The 12,544-nt window shown below is 41.3% G+C and overlaps 1 protein-coding gene across 2 annotated transcripts in view; it reads right to left on the bottom strand.

Moving 5' to 3' along the window:
• Nucleotides 1–1,883: 1,883 nt before the first annotated feature.
• The window catches only part of GTPBP6 (GTP binding protein 6 (putative)), a 25,606-nt gene continuing 14,945 nt past the window's right edge, over nucleotides 1,884–12,544 (bottom strand). Inside the window, exons 6-10 of one of the 2 annotated variants that reach the window (XM_075852561.1) lie at nucleotides 11,710–11,868; nucleotides 11,385–11,593; nucleotides 5,453–5,601; nucleotides 3,649–3,798; nucleotides 1,884–2,199 (exon numbers count right to left, since the gene is read on the bottom strand). In XM_075852561.1, coding sequence (XP_075708676.1) covers nucleotides 2,076–2,199; nucleotides 3,649–3,798; nucleotides 5,453–5,601; nucleotides 11,385–11,593; nucleotides 11,710–11,868 — 791 coding nt within the window. In that variant the 3' untranslated portion in view covers nucleotides 1,884–2,075. Of the gene's footprint in view, nucleotides 2,200–3,648; nucleotides 3,799–5,452; nucleotides 5,602–11,384; nucleotides 11,594–11,709; nucleotides 11,869–12,544 lie in introns of those variants that run through there. The other variant, XM_075852562.1, reaches the window with a different exon arrangement.

Below are 12,544 nucleotides of genomic sequence, written 5' to 3'. Positions count from 1 at the left end.
ACATAGCGTCCTGGATGGACCGTGGTTCTTTGGGGTCGTCTATATTCATAGTCGCCCTGACTGTTTTTAGGAGTAGGTCAACGTCCTCCGTTGGGAACAGATTTCTCTCTCCCTCCTCCTCACCTGAGGAGTCGTAGGAGCTGTACTCCCCTTCTTCGCCTAGCTGGGGGTCCCCTTCGGCTGAGGAATCGGAATCCATCCTGCTAGAAGAGGCGACCGGAGGATCTCTTCTCTTTCTAAGGGACCTTAGTGAGCTCCTCACTTCGGCCCTTACAATACCCTTAATGCTTGTGGCTAAATTTGTGGACTCTTCTGATATATTATCTAGACATTTCTGACAGAGTCTTTTGTTATAGGAAGACGCGAGTTTCTTTTTACATATCGCACATTCCTTGTCCTGCTTTTTCCTAGGACAATCCCTGGTCTAAACATATGCACAAGAGAAAGGGGAACAGTATTAAGTAAGGGAGAGGTTTTTCTCGTACCCCACTCCTGGCGTCAAGTACCGGACTGGAGGACTTGGCATCCGAGCATTCAGTGCGTCCTGGTGCTTCTCCTGGTGACTCCATAATGGCAGAAGACGACTGGAGAACGAGCTCCTGTTGTTTCTGGCCTAAAATAGGCCAAGGATCGGCTGGGAGGCCCTCGCTCCGGACGCTGGAGCACCTCCTTCCCACGTGGGCCACCGGAACACCGCCCCCTGGAGTGTTGGACGCGCCCGGAAGTGACGCGTCGCGGCGACCGGACATGCCAGTGAGAGCGCCGGAAACCGCCAACGCTGGGTCTGGTCCGGCCCCTTCAAAGCCGAACGAGCCCCGGGGATCCGCTCCCCGCCAGAGGAAGGCCCGCCCTGTGGGCCTTAAACCACCATCCTGCTTTGCAGCAGGAGTGGGGATGATGAACCGGGAGAGGAGGGAGTACCTATCCCAGACTAAGGTTGCTCCCAAGAGGGAGACTTATACCTTTCCAGAGCACCCCTAGTGGAATAAGGTAAGCCTTGCTAGGGGGTCTGCAATCCCGGGAGAAGTGTTTTTTCCTCAGGAGAATCTTCCATCCGGAGGACAGGAAACCTGACTGGGTGTGTGGAGAGGTGTGTCCATTTTATATCCTCAGGTTTCCTGTCCAGCGGATGGGACGTCTCTCCAGGGGTGCTGTCATAGGTGAATAGGTAAAATAAATCATAGAACCTGTCCTATTCTGGTCAGTAATTATGTCACGGACTCTCCCAAAGAAGTCTATGGGAGCTTCCATAAATACGGACGGCTACTGATTTGCATCCGTATACCGTCCGTATTTACTGAAGCATTGCTAGGCAACATGTTGATGACATCATCTGCAACCTCCCTCTTTTTGTAAGGATCCGTATATACGGATGGAATACGGACACCCTTCCGTATATATTGATGAAATGGATGCCTACTGATCCGTAGTTACTGATAGTATTTCTGGATAGATGAAAATACTGTCGTGTGTATGAGACCTAAGGCTCCATGCACACGACCGTGCCCGTAAGTATGACCCATAATTACGGGCACGGCCGGCAGTGGACGGCTGGACGTTTTTACGGGCCGTGCTCCCATTATAAAGTATAGGAGAATGGTCCGTAAAATAAGAAAAATAGGACATGTCCTATTTTTTTCGGCCAGTTTCTACAGCACAGTCACACTCCCGGGAAGGTGTCAGTCGGCCATGGAAATTAATTTTACGGTAGTTTTTTACGGGGACTTACTCTTTGGTTCTTTGCAGATCTGCTGCTTCACACTAGTGCTACAACCATCTAATACAGAATTGATATACATTCTAAATACACATTATTTCACATGCCTCTAGCTCAAACAAAACTGGATACCTTCCATTACTATGAAAATATTTTATTTAAGGTAGTGATAGTAGCAAGGCATATTTAGAACTATTTCAGTAAAGACTTTCTTTCAAAGGGTATTGGGCATGTATGTTCAATAAGAGTCCAATTGTATTTGCTGCAGCCTACAAATAAATAGCAGGATGCTCTCTCTCTGGATTCTTGGAAGGTATAAAAAGAGTCAACTTTCTTGGTATAAAATTACCCTGAAAGCTCATTTACAAAACAGCTTTTTGTATTTTCCATATACAGCATTGGTTATAAAAACTAGCACATCAGCGGATCCTTCTTCAGGTAAAACCTTCACTTCTTGTACGGATGCTTTCTTGTACAGCCAGCTGTCAAACATATTCAGGAGAGGTTAATGTGATAATTATTCTAGAAAAGTCACCGTGAGAATGAATATAAAAGCATATTTTTAAGGCTATGTTCACACGGAGTATTTTGCAGGAGGAATATCTGCCTCAAAATTCCGTTTGGAAGTTTGAGGCAGATTTTCCTCTCCCTGCACGCCGATTCGCGGAGTTTTTCGCCCGCGGCCATTGAGCGCCGCGGGCATAAAACAACGCGAAATACGCTTTCTCTGCCTCCCATTGAAGTCAATGGGAGGTCAGAGGTGGAAGCGCCCGAAGATAGGGAATGTCACTTCTTTTTCCCGCGAGGCAGTTTTACTGCTCGCGGGAAAAAGACGCCGACGCCTCCCATTGAAATCAATGGGAGGCATTTTCGGGCCGTTTTTGCCCAGTTTTGCGACGCGGTTTCCGCGTCAAAAAACTTGGCAAAATAGTCTGTGTGAACATAGCCTAAAGATTGAAAAAACTTTTCAGGATAGGAGTCGCAAGGTATAAAATGTCTATATTTGTTAAAATCCCATGTCTACCTTTTTTACGTAGTTTTGTCCAATGCAGGTACTGATATCTATTGATTTAAATTGGAGGCGAAACTAACGTTCCCATCATGCCTCCTCCCCGCTTTTAAGGCTGTACATTAGGCACAAGTCTGTCTGACAAATGCATGTGATAACCAATTCCAAATCCTGTTTTACATTCTCCAAGGATATATTGAACCAAACCTCAAGAGGGATTGTAGGTTTCTCTCAATGCACATTACTATTCATGTGTAACACATAAAGTCCCTGCCATAACTAAAGACATGCTGTATGTATGAATATGTTTATAAATAATACACTTCCATATTAGGGAACCACAACATGACCAGCAGCTCTCTAATAACTATTACCTGAATTGCTCACTTTAGGGTCTCATGCCCACAACAAAGCCATGTACACAGAGCCTGTATGGAAGCAGAGTCCCAACTATTCCATATTTCAGAGCCAGGGCAACACATGTGCTGTATGGTTTCTTTATGAGGCATCATATTCTCACTTAGAAGCAATGTTTCTAGGGGAGAATACCTCCTTAATTTTGCATGCAAGGTACCACAAATAATAATCATGAGGCACGTAGTCTGGGCCCTTGGGTTTTCCTGTAATTTCTTTATACAAGAAAACATGGCAAAAATGGCATGTGTGAACACAACCTTCCAAGTGAGCGATTTGAGCTAAAGCTCGTTCACACAGCGTATTATGGCGCCATCTTGGATGACGCTTTCTAATGTACCTCTGCATGACTCAGATTTCAGACAGGTTTTTTTTCTGTCAGATTCTATATGAATCAGACAGAAAAATAATCGTTGCGATCGGACCACGTATGTACATAGTATCTTGGCAGACGGAGCTTGTATGGCAGCGCGCAGAGGCTGCATTGTCATGAGATTGTAGAACATACCTTAATTGAGGACTTTCCAGGTTTACTCTAATTGTCATAATAAGTCTCTCTGTATTTTTCAGCACTGCGATTTCAATGCATTCTCTCAGCGTGTCCACGCCATAACACAAAAGCGCAGACACAGGCACAGCTGTATCACCAGAGTCATATCTAACACACACAAATGAAATAAAAAAGTTATTATACAAACATTAAATTTTTTTAAATAAAATTACAGTAAAATGCAAATCGTACACGTAAAGAGGACTTATGTTTTTTGTTTGTTTTTTTAAACCACATACTCCCAGCGTCCTCCCGATTCTAGTGCCGGAATATGTTTTGTCCCGCTACAGCCCTTACTCATTTTGGCACCTAATATGCTAAATTGTAAGTAAAGGTACAAAGAGGAAGAGACCTCATCTCTCCTCAGTAGGAGTTGCCTCGTGCATCGCTCTGACTCTGTCCAATCAGAATGGACAGGCGCACAGTGATGCAAAAACCTGCAGTAAATCGCCCAAAATCAGCCGGTCTTCTGCATCACTGTGAGGCTGTCCGCTCTGATTGGACAGAGTCACAGCGACGCACGAGGCAACTCCTACTGAGGAGAGATGAGGTCTCCGCCTCTCTTTTCCCTTTACTCAAAATCGGCATATTAGGCGCCAAAAATAGCAGAGCCGTAGCGGGACAGTATATATTTTATTTACAGTGCTGGAATCGGGAGGAGGCAGAGAATAAGGGCAGGAATGGGTTTCAATTGTTTCCCCTAAGTTGGAGCAATGTTAAGATCCTGTTAGTGCACCACCTGTGTGATGCTGCATAAAAAGGGTTAATCCCATCACAAAAAGTTATGGAATATCGCTAGGATATACCATCACTTTCTGATCTGTGTGGGTCCTAGCAGTCAGAACCCAACTGATCCGGAGATTAAAGTAGCTGCAACGTCTGCAAAATTATTCCGTGAACAATGAACAAAGCAGTGAAATATTGCGTGCCGCTTCTTGAATCACAGAATCGGTCAGCCCCCACCAATCAGTAAGTAATGGAAAACCCTAGCTAAATAAACATCATAGAATAATTTTAATAATGCAGGAAAGATATTGACGTTGTACAATGCGAAAGTTACACAACAATTTCCAATGGAAGCATCCTTATGATTTACGCTAGGTTCACACAGTGCAATTTTTATGTATGTATTTTTAGCCGAAAAACTAAGATAATAATAGGGAAAAAATATATATTTACTATAATACAAAAAAAATATATGTCTTCCTTTAGGACCCCTGCACGTGTAGTGAATTTGTTGCAGATTTTGCATCTGGAAAATTTCGCAGAGGAAGATTGTTGCATGCAAGTGGATGCGATTAACAAAAAAAAAAAAAAAAAAAAACTTATCCAAAGTTATCCAATAACCTATTTTCAAATCCACAGCATGCTCATTCGGTTTTTGATATTCACTGAAGATTTCGCCCTTTTCAATGTAAAAGGGGTAAAATCTGCACGTAACACAGGCAGATTTAAATGGAGCCATGACCAGTAGGACGGGTGTGTTTCAAAAGGATCTTAACGAATCCTGACCAATCCAAATAGACTTCTAATGAGGTCAATCAGGGTTTGTTAGATTATGGCAAGAATAGCGCTGCAGACTGCACTTTACTGGTCATAAAAAAACTGGAATCCCTGATGAAACTGAAAAAAAAACCAATGTGAACAGAGCCTAATGCTTCATGTTTGTTCCTTTAGTGTACACAACATATAAAGAAAAAAATTGGACAATATTTTTGATTTCATGATTTTATGTGGCCAACTTTACATTTAGTGCACTTACATTTCAATTAAATCAATTTTGTTATGCACCTCTATCATGGTATCAAGGAGCTTCTGCGGAACATTCAAGTTCTGGAGAACAGCAAGCACACTTTTCTTCTGATTGTCAGTTTCTGGGTGACTAATATCTCTTATATGAATTAACAAATCCTGATGAGTGAAAAGACAACATGTGTTAAATACAGAACAAGTTCTTCGTTTCTAGATGAGGAAGTTAACATGGTAATTAAAGGGGTTGTCTGATGGCCACCAAAAGAAATAAATCCCCAAACACATCTGACGTGCTTCTCTAGTGTTAATACCTCCTTATCTGTCTAATAAAGTCGTTGTAGTACCAGTAACTTACCTAGATATCGCGGCTTAAACACTCCTTCACTTCATATTTGAAGGTAGGTCTTAGGCACTTCGGAACTACATATTCCGTCATGCCTCTCTCTAGTTTCTAATCCCCGCCCCCTTCACTACATGACAAATAGGTCCGCGCCCCCATCTCAGCTCTGTACGTCCTCCCAAATAAGACTCCCCCCCCCCCAAATAAAATATTATATTTCTGCATTTTCTACCGGGCCAGCACAGCCAAAATGTCTCGGATACGATTACTATTGTTAATTGGAAGCCATGCTCGCTATAATAAAAAGATTTCATTGGCTGGGAGGTATGGAGCATGCGCTGTCAGTGCAAGAGACAAGCTCTTGATTCATGTATGCACTGATATACTGCACATGCGCTAAACGTCTTTCTTGTAGAAAGCGCCAGGAATTAATCATGAGACCTAAAGGGGCTAGCACTTTGACAGCTCCTTCCCCCAGCCAGTCCCTTTAGATCAAGTTTGATGAAGCGCCGACACCAACAGAAATAGAAAGCTGGCAGAGGTTGAGTTGCTGTATCAGTGCGTCATCAGGTAGGTTTCAACTACTGAGCTTCTGCAACCAGGGTTTAGTTTGGCGATTCTGGATAAAAGTTGAAATTCATCACTACTGAGAAGTACATTTATATCCATTTAAGCAGGAGTTTGGTTTCTCTGGACAACCCCTTTAATTGCATTTAAAAGTCTTGTTTACCCCTTAATCACCAGGCCATTTTGCGCGTTATTGACCAAGGATTATTTTTCGTTTTTTCACGGTCGCATTCCAAGAGTCGTAACTTTTTTTTTATTCTGTCGACATAGCCGTATAAAGGCTTGTTTTTTGCGGGACGAGTTGTATTTTGTAATTGTACCATTTATATGCTCATCGATTTTCACGTTATACATTTACACCGTTTACTATGCAGCGTAAATAACATGTTAACTTTATTCAATTTGTTGACACGATTACGGGGATATCAAATATGTATAGGTTTTCCTACGTTTGCACAATAAAAACCCTTTTAGAAAAAAATTACTTGTTTTCGCATCGCCGCATTCCAAGAGCCGTAATTTTTTTATTTTTCCGTCAATGTGGCTGTATGTGGGCCAAGGTGTAGTTTTCATTAGTACTATTTTGGGGTACATAGGTCATATAGATTAACTTTTATTTAATTTTTTTATGGGGGGAATGGGAGAAAAGAGAATTTTGCCGCTGATTTTTGCTGTTTTTTTGGACGCCGTTCATCCGGCGTTTTAATGTGTTCATTTTATTGTTCAAGTCACTACGATCGCAGGGATACCATATATGTGTAGGTGTTATTTGTTTTGACACTTTTACTAAATAAAACCACTTTTAGTTTTATTTGATTTTAACCCATTTATTTATTTTTTTCTTTAAAACTGACAGGCAATCTATTAGGCCAAGCCTCCGGCATGGCCTAACAGGAATTTGCTGAAAGCAGACCTGGGGGCCCATGTTAGGCCCCCGGCTGCCATGGAAGCCCGACGGCGCCCCGCAATTTCTTTGCGGGGACGACGATTGGGTGACAGAGGGAGCTCCCGCCTTCTGTCAAACACATTAGATGTCGCTGTCGCTATTGACAGCGGCATTTAATGGGTTAAACTGCCGGAATCGGAGCGCGCTTCGATTCTGGCAGTTGCAGCAGGAGCCAGGCTGTGTATAACAGCCGTGCTCCTGCCGCTGATCGCAGGGCTTATGCGATCAGAGGACGGATATATCCATCCTCCTGCACGAACTAGAAGCTGCAGATGACGGATATATCCGTCCTTTGGCGTTAAGAGGTTAAACACCCTTGTTAGATTATTTATTTTATTATATAACAAGCATCTATCTGCATTTCTGAAATACAAGGTACCTCTGGTTCTGTAAAACTTTTTATATTCCAGAAGTGGTCATGACCGAATTAGTGACCAGATATTCCCGCCAATCTCTACATTAATTTGCGGCCCCATCCACGTCTATGGGAACACAAATCAACATTTTCGAAGATCTAACGTGATACAGAAATCTTTGCGCCAATAGTCCAGTAACTAGTGTAATACGCTATGCAGTCACGTTCAGCACTAGAGCAGTTGGAGATCAGATTGGACGATGTGCGATTGCAGCCAACTAAATGCACACGGCCATACAAATACAACACGTGGTGTAGAGCCTCACTGAATATTAACCTCTTACCGCGCTACGCCGCAACTGTACGTCCTAGAGAGGGGTTGCTTCCCGCACCAGGACGTACAGTTGCGGACATAAGCCTCTGGGTTGCCATGTACGGAAGCTTAGGAGGAGCAGCCGAAGGCTGATGCTCATAGGCTTCCTCTCAGAGTGACTGTCACGTCACAATGACAGAATAGATTACATTACCTAGGTAGTGTAATGTATTCTAGCAGCGATCAAAGCTGCAAGTCCTGAAGTCCCCTAGTGGGACAAAAAAAAAAGTTAATAAAAAAAGAAGTGTAGAAATAAAAAAAAGGAATTCTTGTTTTTTTATAATGGCATTAATAATTTTATTAAAAAAGTGATGTTATTGTGCAAACGCTGCAAAACATGAAAAAAAACTATACATTTGGTATCGCCATAATTGTACCGACCCGCAGAATAAAGTAAAATTTTAATTTATAGCGCACGGTGAACATTGTAAAAAAAAGAAACTAAAAAACATTGTCGGAATTGCAGGTTCTTGGTCACCTGGCTTGCAAAAAAATTGAATAAAAAGCGTTAAAAAAATATAAATATAAACCCCACGTACCCCAAAATGGCACCAATGAAAGATTATGGCGACAGAAATTGTGCAGAGCATTCCAAAAGCGGATAAGATCGGGCGCCATTTATCAGTGCCTCACTGGCCACATATCTAGGAATGATTTATTTACCGCATTATTATACTCTCTTATTATGCCCTGATGTACTCCGTACAGCCTACATTTGCCCTCACATTATAAACTGAAATACCAGTAAAACCCCCAAACAACTACTACCAAGCAAAATCTGCACTCCAAAAGCAAAATTGCGCTCCTTCGTTCGGAGCCCTGCAGCGTTCCCAAACAGCAGTTTGTGTCCACATATATGGCATAGTCATACCCGGGAGAACCCACTTAACGTTTTATGAGGTATTTGTCTTCAGTGGCACAAACTGGGCACAACATAATGGCATATCAGTGGAAAATTGCAGTTTTCAGTTTGCACCATCCGCTGTGCATTAACCCTTTTGCGAACTATGACTTAATAGCACATCATGGTGCAGGGGTTGATGTATGCGGAGCCTGCTCACATGCTGAGCGTGTCAGCTGTGTATTACAGCTGACACCCGAGACTAATGGACAGGAACAGCGATCGTGCGGTAATAGAAGCCTTTAAAAATAACAATATACTGCAATACATTAGTAAAAGTGAAAGCCCAAAAACAGAGGAATCTAATTTTTTTCCAATTTCAGCTCGCAAAGATTTTTTTTTTCGGTTCCCCGGTACATTTTTTGGTACTTTAAATGGTGTCAATAGAAACTACAACTCGTCCCAGAAAACATAAGCCCTTACACCACTGAACTGAAAAAGGAAAAAGAAATGGCTCTTGGAATTCGGAGAGTGAAAAACAAAAATAAGAAGGCAAAAAAAATTGATCAGTCCTGAAAGGGTTAATTCATCTCTACAAATGTTGGGGTGTTTTTTCTCCTTTATCCCTTGTGAAAATGAGAATATTCTACATTTTAGTGGAAAAAAAATGTGATATTAATTTTCATGGCCGAATTCTAATAAATTCTGCAAAAGACCTGTGGGGTCTAAATGCTCACTATACCCCTAGAAAAATTTCTTGAGGGGTGTTTCCAAAATGGGGTCACTTTTGGGGGGTTTCCATGGTTTTGGTCCCTCCAAGGCGTTGCAAACGCGACACGGCACCGAAAACCATTCCAGCAAAATCTGTGATCCAAATTCCAAATGGCGTTCCTTCCCTTCTGAACCCTGTCTTGGGTCCAAACAGCAGTTTATTACCACATATGGTGTATTGCTGTAATCTGGAGACATTGCTTTACAAATGTTGGGGTGCATTTTCTTCTTTATTCCTTGTAAATATTAAAAATTTCTATGTTTTTTCAGAAAAAAAAAGGAGATTTTCATTTCTACAGACTAATTCCAATATATTTAGCGAGAGACCTGCATGATCAAAATGCTAACTATACCCCTAAATTCCTGTATTTTCCAAAATGGGGTAACTTTTGGGGTGTTTCCACTGTTTTAGCACCACAAGACCTCTTCAAATCTGACATGGTGTCTAAAATATATTCTAAAAAAAAGGAGGCCCCAAAATCCACTAGGTTCTTCTTTGCTTCTGAGGTCGGTGTTTCAGTCCATTAGCACACTATGGCCACATGTGGGATATATTTAAAAACTGCAGAACCTGGGCAATAAAACATTGAGTTGTATTTCTTGGGTAAAATCTTCTGTGGTACAAAAAAAAAATGTATTACAAATGAATTTTGGCAACCAAAAAAATAAAATAAAGTTTGTGTATTTCCCCTCTACATTGCTTTAATTCCTGTGAAACCCCTAAAAGGCTTAAAACACATTATGAATGCGGAGTCGAATACTTTAAGGGGTGCAGTTTTCAAAATGGTGTGATTTATGGGGACTTTCTAATATATACAGCCATCAAAGCCACTTCAGAACTGAACTGAAAAAATAGCCTTTTGAAATTTTCTTTAAAATATGAGAAATTGCTGCTAAAGTTCTAAGCCTTGTAACGTCCTAGAAAATAAAAAGACGTTCTAAAAAAAAAGCAAACATAAAGTAGACATATGGGAAACGTTAACCAGTAACTATTTTTTGTGTGCTATTACTATCTGTTTTACAAGCAGATATGTTTAAATTTAGAAAAATGCTAATTTTTGCAAATTTTCTCTAAATGTTGGGGTTTTTCAGAAGTAAATACTGAATTTAGCGACCAAATTTTTTCACTACCGTAAAGTACAATATGTCACGAGAAAACAATATCAGAATCGCTTGGATAGGTAAAAGCATTCCAAAGTTATTAGCACATAAAGTAACACGTCAGATTTGAAAAAAACCGGCTGTGTCCTGAAGAGGTTCAACTTTGTAAAGCCTATTAAAAATATAACCGTGATATGGCTCCTACCCTAATGTTATACGGTTTGTCCACTTTGGAAATCCCTTTTTTTGGGGAAGGCTCCCTTGACAATAACTAATCACATGGTGTCCAGCTTCTCAGACACCCCAGTAAGTTATCTGAGAATTCAGTAACAAGTGTTCGATTCTCCTGCAGCGCCACTGTAGGAAAATGAAGCATTACATAGTTCCCATTGAAAACCATAGGCTGTCCGTGTAGTACATGGATGTGCCAGGTCTTTCAGGGAAGGAGACTTTGTAGCACTCTCATCATGAGACCCTAATCAATTAACTCAATTCTTTACTACAGTATTTGAAAATATACTGTATTTGCTAAACTAGACAACGCCTTTAACTGACTAACCAAGTTATAGTAATACTATAACATTCCACGAGCGAGCTGTAAAGCTACTCTCTGTTTGGGGAATACTGGTCTAGGTGTATAAGACTTACCGAGTGGACAACATCCTCCAGAGTTGCAGAAAAAGACTCTATCAAATTGTGAGGTAGTTGAGAAAGAAATCCAATAGTGTCCACATAAATCACTGGCATATGACAAGGAAGTAGACCGCCGTGTGCTGTGACATCAAGTGTGGCAAAAAGCTGGTCACGTGGCTGCAAGTTTTCATCTCCAGTAAGCGCTTTTATCAATGTTGTTTTTCCTGCAGACAGAATATTCTATTCACATACAGACATGTTTGAAAGTAAATTATCAAACATATATACTTCATCAGTACCGAACAAGTGGCTAATGCGGGCACAGGACAGAACAACTGACCGGAGTTGGTATAGCCCATTACAGAGATAATTGGAAACTCCCGTCGGTTACGCTGGGTCCTGAGCAATTTTCTTTTGTTTTTCAACTTTTCCAGAGCTTTTCTAATCTTTAGTTCTCTTTCTTTTAAAAGCCTCTGCTGTATCTCCATGAAGGTTTCACCTTAACAATAGAAGAGTTTTTTTTTAAAATAGCTAAAGAAATACATTTAATATTAAGAAGCCATTCACAACTGATCTTTATAATGGCTCATATTTACCAGTACAACTAAAATATGGCATCAATGTATGATTAAGGATGTAGTGTGCAGGATAGGTGATAAATGTTAGATTACCGGGATCCCCATAAAAAACCAGTACTGGGTTCCCAAGTTCCCTGTTCTCTCACCCGTACGACTGCAGAAACAGCCAATACGTAGGGAAACAAAGCATCAGATATGTTGTTTATCCACCATGCCCATTCCTTCTTTCCCCAAATATCTCTTGAGCTTCCCCCATAAATATTAGATTGTTGGCTGTTCCACTGAAATTGCTGGCCTAGATTTATATAATCTGTAAAGCCAGTTTTACATATCTTATTTTTATTTTTGAGTGTGAAAACAGCGCCACCTACTGTGCTAAAAACAGTGTGCCAGTTCACATCTCCGTTAGAGGCTGTTAGGGGCCTCCGTTGCAGACTCCGCCGTAAATAATAGGGCAGCAATAGCAAACAAATAAAGTCAATGGGTTCCGTCAGCCGCCGGTGGTGTCCGTGGTGCATTGGACCTGGCGCTTTCGGTTATTCCCTTGTTCTGCTCCTCTGACGGAGCAGAACAATGAAATGACCAGTATAGGTGTGA

Source organism: Rhinoderma darwinii, chromosome 2, assembly GCF_050947455.1.
Source record: "Rhinoderma darwinii isolate aRhiDar2 chromosome 2, aRhiDar2.hap1, whole genome shotgun sequence".
In the NCBI taxonomy this organism is placed as follows: domain Eukaryota; kingdom Metazoa; phylum Chordata; class Amphibia; order Anura; family Rhinodermatidae; genus Rhinoderma; species Rhinoderma darwinii.
This window is presented reverse-complemented; position numbering and strand designations above follow the sequence as displayed.